The sequence below is a fragment of the Anguilla anguilla genome, chromosome 9, assembly GCF_013347855.1.
Source record: "Anguilla anguilla isolate fAngAng1 chromosome 9, fAngAng1.pri, whole genome shotgun sequence".
NCBI lineage: Eukaryota > Metazoa > Chordata > Actinopteri > Anguilliformes > Anguillidae > Anguilla > Anguilla anguilla.
Genome location: NC_049209.1, coordinates 46,416,536 through 46,426,317, shown reverse-complemented (window position 1 = coordinate 46,426,317; position 9,782 = coordinate 46,416,536). Strand labels below are relative to the sequence as shown.

Genomic DNA, 9,782 nt, shown 5'->3' with positions numbered 1-9,782 from the left:
ATGAGCCTGACGCCACTTGCTGCAAGGCTTGCTGGCTTATGGTAGTAAAAACAAAACTACTTGTGTTTTTTCTAGTGTTAAGACATTCTCTTTTAAAGACTTTCTTTTAAGAAATTTTCCTTTTAAGACTTTCTTTTAGGACATTCTCCTTCTCTTAAGACTTTCTATTAGGACATTCACCTTTTTGAAGACTTTCTTCAAAGACTTACTTTTAGGACTTTGATCACACAAACAAAGATTGTCCTTGCTGCATTTAAAAGAGGTCATTATTTACATTTGACCTTTTTTAAAATTCAACAACACCAATCATTCTTAGTCGTTTCAAGACTCCATTCTCCTTCTATCAAAAAAATTGTTCTTGACCAAAATGTTAATCGTTGTTGTTGCGCAATGATAGAAAAGAAATCATAAGGGATTGATGTTTCATATGCTTGAGTCCTTTGTTCATTTGTACAGTCACTGTTTGGGGGCTATTTCTATAGCCTAGACATTATCACAGCGTGTGCTCCTATTGGCAAAGCTGCGGAAGGATTCAAAGAGAGCGACAACGCATCCTTTGAAGCACAGAGTGTTAAATGAGGGTGACACGGGGAAATAATCGTGCTCTGTGACCTTTTGTACCGTTTCTGGGTATCTGTGGTCTCAGGAAAGATGCCATACACCTGGCCTGACCACTTAGCATTCAAGACTGAGATTTGGATTGAGGTCGCTGAAAAAAAAAGCACCTGCTTTGTATGTCCAACCAAATTCTTTCCCTGAGTTAAGTATGTCAGACAGTGGCTGCTTGTTCCCACCTCCCACCTCAAACTGCACTGTGGCACCCCTGACCCTCTTTAGCTATCCTTTCTTTTAAAAAAATCCTCTGGTGTAGTGACATTATAGATACAGCTGTATAGTGGTATTTACATTTGTTTGCAATACTAATTGGCTCAGAGGGGCTTTTGGGCAGCTTACTTGGAGTGTGTGTGCGTGTGTGTGTGTGTGTGTGTGCGTGTATATGCCTGTGTGTGTGTGTGTGTGTGTGTGCGTGCGTGCATGCACGTGGGCAGCCTTGACAGCGAAATGGAGGATGAGCGAGAAACGCAGATTACTTGCTTCTTGCCTCGCTGTCTCAGCAGATGTGGGAGATAGCGTGCGTGTGTGAAAGCGGCAACAAATCAGCTTCATCACATCCGAAGCCCTGCTTGCCCCTCGCTGCGCTGGAAGCCATAGCCTGTGGCTATCTGCCTTCAGCTCCGACTACCTGTGTGTCTATGGGCGGCGGGTGTTAGGTGAGGTAATGGGGTACGGAGTATGGGGGGCAGGGGGCAGGGGTGGTGAGGGGTACGTTGCAAGGGGGGGGGGGGGGGGGGGGGGGGTCAGCCTAACAGAGAAATTCTCTCTGCTCGCTCTGAGGTGTGATGTCACTCTGTGGGTGAGGTGCAGAGAGGAAGAGGAAGCACGCTGTGGTGAGGAGTTCTTAGAATGTCCACAGCTACATGTGCGCTGACCAGGACCCCGCACGCTCCCGCCTCTCTCTCCTTCGTTCTCTCGCTCTCCCTCTCTCGTTCGTTGTTTCTCAGGTTCCGCTTCCACGCTACTTCATTGGCCAGGCAAACACACATTCTTATTTGTAACCGATCCCTCTCCGTCAAAATCTCTACGATACCCTTTCTCGTGCACACACACAAATGTTCATTTTCAGTTCTCCTCCCCGCGAATGCTTAGTCCTCAGTTTCACATCCTGAAAGGTCCACCAGAGCAACCAGAGAGAGAGGGAGAGTGCCTGCACACTCACACACACTCACACACACACACTCACACACGCACTCACCCACACACGCACTCACACACGCACACACACTCACACATGCACTCACACACTCACTCACACAAACACATACCCACACATGCACTCACACACGCACACACACTCACACTCACCCACACACACACTCACACATGCACACACACTCACACATGCACTCACACACACGCACTCACACACGCACACACACTCACACATGCACTCACACACACACACTCACACACACACACACACACACACGCACTCACACACACACTCACACACACACTCACACACACACGCACACACACACACGCACACACACACACGCACACGCACACAGATGTAAAATGGCAATTCTAGCATGGACGTGTTCCCTAAACTCCATCCTCCGTGCCCTACTCCACACCGACAGTGTTGGAGTGAGTGTTGGGTTCTCCATGTCGAGGAGAGGATTTTACGCTGGAACGCCTCGGTCTGACACCCAGGCTCGCTCTTCCATGCCTCGCTACACAATGCTCGCTGAGGCCTACAACACTGGGGACCGGGGCGCGCACACGCACGCCCCTCTCACAATGACTCGACTGTCACAGGGAGCGCTTCTCGGTGGAAGCTGCAGCAGATTCGGCTTGCGGTCTCCATTTGGGTCAATGTTTTTCTCTCGCGCTGGGCTCTTCGCGAAGGGAAAGCCCGTGGCAGTGACAGTAAGCGTGTGTGAAGGTCGCCTATTGTCTCTGAGAACCGGGACAACGACGAGCGGCTAGCTCGGCGCGGCGGCACCGGGGGCCAAAGACCACACGCGGTAGAGCCTGCCGCTTCCAGCGATAGTGAAGCGCTGAAAATAAGCATCGTCATGACACTCTGGCCTGTTACTCTTGTGCTTCGAGAGGCTGGCGTAATTGGGAGTCAAAGCCGTAAGTGTGCTAAGATCAAATATTATGTTGTCACACCCTCAGCATGATGAAACCCGGTAACCTGAAAGGGGGTCAAAATGGGTAGAGCAGAGACTAGAGCTGCAGCTAATTTGCTCAGTCAAACAGCAATTGCGTTGTCTGGATAGTTCATGTTAATACATGTTCGCATTTGGTTTAATGACTCTTGTGGTGTTGTATTTCATGTACGTGGAGGTATGCTATTTTGCTGGTTAAGTGTAAGCAAAGTTGCTCAGGCTGGTTACTAGGTTCCCCAATGTGTCATTTAAGAAAGTTGGGTCATGTGAAGATTTTGCAACACTTTTGAAGGTGGCTAATGGATCACACACTTTGCTCTCAAGACAGAATGAGAATGAATACAGTTATTGACATCATATTTACTGATGTTGAATTGACAATCACAGTATAAACTGATCAGGGGAAAGAAGCATTCAATATTGAGTGCAGTTATAGATTAAAGCATTTTAGTATTCGGTCAAACTCTGGAATCTCAATATGTGCACTTAAATCTATATGACTGAATGAAGTAGCCATGTGGGTGCTTTTTTTAAACCAATAATGCCCTTTTAGAACAGCCCGTGTTATAAATGCTGATACAACACGGCCTTTTTTACAGCCCAGGATGGCTTTTCTAGAGGTGTAAAATATTTTGGATGCAGTGCTACACAAAACAATAAAGCTTTGTTCAAAAAATAAACTTTTTGGGAGGTTAATGATCCATCTTCATAGCCAATGCAGTGTCAAGGACAAAGCCCCATGCTCAACAGTGCTCAAAAGTGCATGACCACTTTATGACGACATTACCATGTGACATTACATTACATTACATGTTCTTAGGCACAGCAACTAAAAAAAAAAGTAATTAACAATAAAGCTTCAGCCAATGAGCAGAGCTGATGCAAAATAATAAGTGTCACAACCAACAGTAGCAGTCAGAACAAAAGCCTACCATTAAACGCCATAGTAGGCGCAAGAGGGATATTGAGGTTGTGACCATGGGGGTGGGGTCAAGAGGAAACCGCTACGTATTTTTCTATTCCCTTCAACCTATAACTCTGTCCTGTATCCTGCCGAATAGAGCCCTCCCCCGCTGCTTTCTCTAGTCCTGCCCCTTCTTTCCCCCAATTGGATGGCGGCCAGCTCATTTGCATAAGGAGGCTTCTTGTTCTTTGGAATCCCTGAATGCGGCTCCCTGAGGCAGAGGCAGCTAAGGACAGAGCTGCAAATGAGCGATGTCTCAGAAAAAAAAGAATCATCGGGAGAAAAATAAATTACCTGAAACTTGATAAGCCACAGAAGGCTTTTCATACATGCACAGACACATTATTATGTGCAGGAACGAAAAGAGGAGCTAACTGATATCACGGACCGTCATGCGTCCGGTGATGTAAAACTTATTTGAAAAATGTCAGTTATCGTGTTTTCTTCCAAGAAACCTCTTGCGTTTTTTTAAAGTGGTTTGTGGCTTGATAAGCCTCTTTCTGACAGAACACCCACAGAAGGGATGAGCGGAGATTGTGTACACATCAAGATGATCAACTCCTATGTTCCTCTCAGCTCTTAAACTACAGAGGCTACCTGTTGCTAACGGGAGTTTCCAAAATTATATTACAGTTCAGAATGACCACCGCCACAGTATTGCCACGGCCCTTAATGAACTTTGAGAAGATACGTCAAACTGGAAAGCTTTGAGGGTCAGGAGGCAGAACCCTGGGTGTTACGAACGCAGAGCAGAGCAGAATGAGAGGGATCTGCAGCAGGGCTGTTCTGAACGCCAGCACGGCTGCAGATGGGTCAGCTCCAATGCAAATCCACGCACAATCGCCCCCCTGTCAGCAGACGTGATTAGCATCCTGTCGGCTGCGCTACACAGCTACCTGAGAGGCACCATTAGTACAGCATAGACACACACATGCAAACACACACACATGCACACAAACACACACACACTCCCATACACACAACACATGCATACATACACACACACATGCACGCACACACGCACGCACACACACACATTCCCACAAAAAACACACATACGGGCACACACGTATACACACTCAGACACACACGCACGCACACACACACACACACAGACAGACAGACAGACAGACAAACAGACACACACACATACACACAGACATACACAAACACAGACAGACAGTCACACACATACACACACACAGACACACACACACACACACACACACACACACACACACACACACACACGCAGACAAACAGACACACACACACACACACACAAACACACAAACACCCAGCCTGTCCCTGCGCAAGTACGGCTGGTCATGTGTGAGCACAGGGCAGCTCTGTCCCGTGGATGCGTGCCCCGCAGAGGGACAAATGTTCACCGACGGCAAAACCTGCTCGCAGCCGAAATTCCGCCCCCCGAACCGCGTCCCGCGGCCTGGCTCGTGTGTGTTTAGGCACCCGCGTGTGAGGAATTTCATACAGCTGTAGATAGGTATGCGCCTTCATAAATTATCCAGTGTGCAAGCATAACAGGCGTCCAGGCTCAACAGTCAGAGCCAGGTGCAAAGCAGTGTCCTCCCCACTACAGCCAAACGCTGTCTCCACCAGCCCTTCAGTTCTCCTGATCCTGCATGCACAGCTCTGTACATGCGCCATAAGATACTGCTGCTACTGCTACTGCTACTTCTATAATAATAATAATAATAATAATAATAATAATAATAATAATAAAAACAACAACAACAACAACTACAACTACAACAGCAACAATACTACTACTAATAATAATAATAATAGTCATAATAATAATAATAATAACAATAATAATAATAATAATAATAACAACAACAACTACAACAACAACAAAAATACTACTATTACTACTACTACTACTAATAATAATAATAATAGTAATAATAATAATAATAATAATAATAATACACATTCGATAGCACTGTGGTCTGTGTGTGCATCATTTATTTGCTCTGCTAGTTTCTCCACAGCCAAATAGAATATAAAATTGGTGATGCACACATTATCAAAACAACAAGAGATTGCATTATGAGTTGTTGCACAAGGTTGCATGCCAGTGGCCACACCTGCAAACTAAACTTGCAATCTAGTTTCCTGTGCCAGACTTCTGCCAGCAACCCAGATAATGGCACAGACAGCATTCATTAGTGATGAGGTGATGCTGACCAGTCATATAGCTCATTCTATCCGGTGAGGGTTAGTGCGGACACGGTAACACTGAGGGAGATAATGGAGATAAGTACTGGGATGGATGGCGCTAGACTGGTCCTTATCTGAGATAAACTGGGCAAGTGAACCCATCCCGCACCTGCCCCCCCCCCCCCCCCCCCTCCCCCCCCAAGCTCAACCACCACCTTCTCTTTGCTTCTCCCTCCCTCTGCGATACGTGCTCTTTTCATTCAGAAAACAACTTCTCCTTCTTTTTCATTGGAAATCCCCCATTTTGCACCTCCCCTCCCCTTCGTTGCAACAAAACTCATTCTTTCAGGCAGCGTTTCTGGATAAAGATGGTCCGCTCCTCTCTCTTTCTCTCTCTCTCTCTTACCCCCCTCCCCTTTTCTCTCACACACTGAGATGGAGGGCATGCAAATTCCTTCCTTTCTCTTGTTAATTGATTAATTGATGCCAAATCGTTTGAAGGCCTTGTGTGTGAACTGCTCTCTCTCTCTCTTTCTCTCATAGGAAGTCAAAAGCGCACACACACCCTCTCTCTCACACATACAAACACACCATTGAATGCCATTTTAAAGTAAGCAATAACCTGTGGCCCTGTCTTCTGTAATAGTACTCTACAGTCAGTGTGTCATACTAATCCTAAAGTTCCTGTTTTCCAAAAAATCCTCCCTGTAAAACAAGCTTGTCTTCTGTACTCTATAAACAGTACACTATAAACTCATACCCTTATGTGATCTATGGACATTTCACTACGGTTTGCACTTAGCCAATGGCAATATTTATTTACGTATTCAACAAGATGGAACTACAGGGTCATGAGCTCATCTCTCATAAGAGGATTTTTCTATGCAGAATGGCCTTTTTATATTCAGAAAAACCCTAAAGAGGACTAACAACGATTTTAACATTTTATTATTTTCTGTTTATGTAAAAGAACTCCGCAGGTTACACTGAAAAATAAGTACAGGCAATATGGAAATTGTCATTTACACCAAAATACACACAGAATTAATTATAAATGTTTTTGTTTTTACTTATCCATAGTCATTTAGTACCCAGTAGTCTAACACCAATAAAACACTCATGCTGACCTTTTCTAGGGGGTTGCAGTCATTTCAGTTAAATTTGTGACAGAAAACGTGACAAGACCGGTTCAAGACCTCCCCAAACGTCTCAACTGGGGGTCTGAGCGCCTTCTTTCACACCCTCTTCCATCATTCTCTCGTTCTTAGTCACTCACTCACTCTGCCAGTCTGGAACAAATATATTGATATATCACAATTACATTACATTACATTACAGGCATTCAGCAGATTCTCTAATCTAGAGTGACTTACACAGCATTTACATTGTATGCAGTTATACAGCTGGATATAAGCTATACTGAAGCAATGCAGGTTTAAGTACCTTGCTCAAGTGTACAACGGCAGTGTCCTACTGGGGAATCGAACTTCTGAACTTTAGGTTACAAGACCCACTCCTTAGCCATGATACCACAATCCGCCATGACCCTGTTTTAATAACTGTCACTCACCCACTTGACTCACTCAGTAATTATTCAACTGTACACCTTACTTCCTCAACATACAAAACTTTAACTGTTTCATCCAACTATGAATCACAGTAGGCCTATCTGAAAAGCAAATATTTAAGTGGATGCGTAACGTTAAACCGTTCCGTGCAAGTGTGTCGACAACTGCTCCAACGAGCCAAAGTGGATATTGACTTATTCAAGTTCATGCGCATAGCTGCCAGGAGTGCTGCTTTTTAATATGACTGACCACGAGCTAACAACACCTATAGGTACGTATACGTACACTCAGACTGACTGTACCTTTAAAGCTGAAACAAGTGCAGTCCGTTGGCTCTATCCTTCTGCACGTAGTCCAGGGCTTAAACCACGTCGCAAAGCCGGGCGAATTCACCGCGCGTGAATCGTAACGACCGTGTGAGCAAGTTAAATATGACAGCGTGCAGTCCCATCCCATCCGCCGCATTACAAAACGGTTTGGGGTTAAGGCAGTTGTGCCCGCACGTCACACGGAGATCACCGTCAACACGGGAAAATCCAGCCACTCATCCGACCAACCTGAGTCTGCACGTCAGCATTCGCACTGACAATAAATGACAGATTCCTTAAGACAGACTGACACACGGAGCTGTATTTTTTTTAATTTTTTTTTTTGCTTTTGTGTACATATTCAGTACAGTCCTCTTTAAGGTGGAAAGCAAAACCAAAAAAGTTCTCTTTAACTTTGCATGAAACTTCTGTCTGTAACCACAAGCTGATAACCACAGTGACAGAAAACCAAGCTAGTCTACACTCACACCTAAACAACACGAACATACACCCACCCACCCACACACACACACACACACACACACACACACACACTGAACTATATAGTACCCAGCAAAACACATATGCTCATACATTGCAAGTGCCACAATGATAGGGCACAGTTTTCACAGACGCACTATGACACACTCACACACATTCACACACAGACACACACACACACGCGCACACACACACACACAGGGGTACCTCTTAGTCTCTTTGCGATTCATCGTGAGGCTCCACTCTCCCGTTCTCCTCCTCCTCTCCTCTTGCGCAGGCATCAGTCAGTGCTCCGGGGTCTCAGCGCTCCATGGCCGACCCCGTCCCTCTCTCTCTCTCTCTCTCCGCTCTCCTCTCTCTCTCCCTCTCTCTATCCCTCTCTCTCTCCCTCCGCGGCGCGCGCTCCTCTCCTGTCTCTCTCTGAGAAGGTGAAACCCCGGGCTCTGCCGCGGGAGGCCGGCGGAATGCCCCGTTCGGTGAGAGAGGCGCGCGGAGCACACACACACACACACACACACACACACACACACACACACACTCCGCCCTCAGCTGTCTCAGCTGCTGCCCTGACAGTTGAGGAACTGAATGTCTGACTGACTCGACTTGAGTTGACTGACTAACTGACTAACACTGGCTGGCTGTCAGCCCTTCTCAGCTACAGACTGTGAACGTTAAAAAAAAAAGAAAAGAAAAAAAAGCAAAAACGACAAAGTATGAATCCACCCAGCAGATGAGTAATGATCCTGGAAGGAAATACGAGAGAAGTATTAACAGGTGGAACGAAGAAAAATGCTGAAAACAATAAAAGCGTTGGGCTGTCACTCGGCTCGAAGCAACACACCTCTTGCATAGAGGAACTGCCCCTTCTGAGAGATACGGGAACTGTTAATAGAGTGTGTGTGAGAGAGAGAGAGAGAGAGAGAGAGAGAGAGAGGAAAGCGGAGAGAGAGAGAGAGAGAGAGAGAGAGGGGGGCTGTGTGAGAGGGGACACAATAAGTGGGGGGTAAACAGAGGAAAAAAGCAATGCACAGAGAAAGTGAAAGAATCCTTCAAGCTTCTTTTTTTCCTGCTCAGACCAGAAATTCTGGCTGTGAACGGACTTTTCCCAGTGATCCTTAGGTTTTCCTTCAGCGGGGGAATGCAGCAGTGATAAGGGAGGGACTGACACACGTGCAGAACAGTTGCAAACAAGTGCACATGGCTTTTTTTTTTTTTTTTTTTTTTTTGCGCTTCTCATATTATCGACAATGTTTTTTTTCCACATATTTTTCCTGCAGGTACTATGCAGCCTTTTTTTTTTTGGCCACCAATCCGAGAATACTTCTCATTGCTCCCGAAGAAAAACATTTTTTGTCGGGTGTATCAACGTAAATGACAGGTAGCAGTCGGCAAATGAAAAAGAATGATGTCACCTGCAAATCTTGTGGCTCCCTAGTACCTCAGTGGCTTGATGTCTGATTAGCATATTATTATTATATATTTTTTATTATTATGCCTATTCTTTGACCAGTATGCTTTCCCC

The 9,782-nt window shown here is 45.6% G+C and overlaps 1 protein-coding gene across 1 annotated transcript in view; it reads right to left on the bottom strand.

Annotated features, from left to right (window-relative positions):
• LOC118235882 (RAS guanyl-releasing protein 1-like) overlaps positions 1-9,116 on the bottom strand; it is a 22,304-nt gene extending 13,188 nt beyond the window's left edge. Inside the window, exon 1 of the mRNA XM_035433747.1 lies at positions 8,468-9,116. Coding sequence (XP_035289638.1) covers positions 8,468-8,541 — 74 coding nt within the window. The 5' untranslated portion in view covers positions 8,542-9,116. The remainder of the gene's footprint in view (positions 1-8,467) is intronic.
• Between the last annotated feature and the right edge of the window lie 666 nt (positions 9,117-9,782).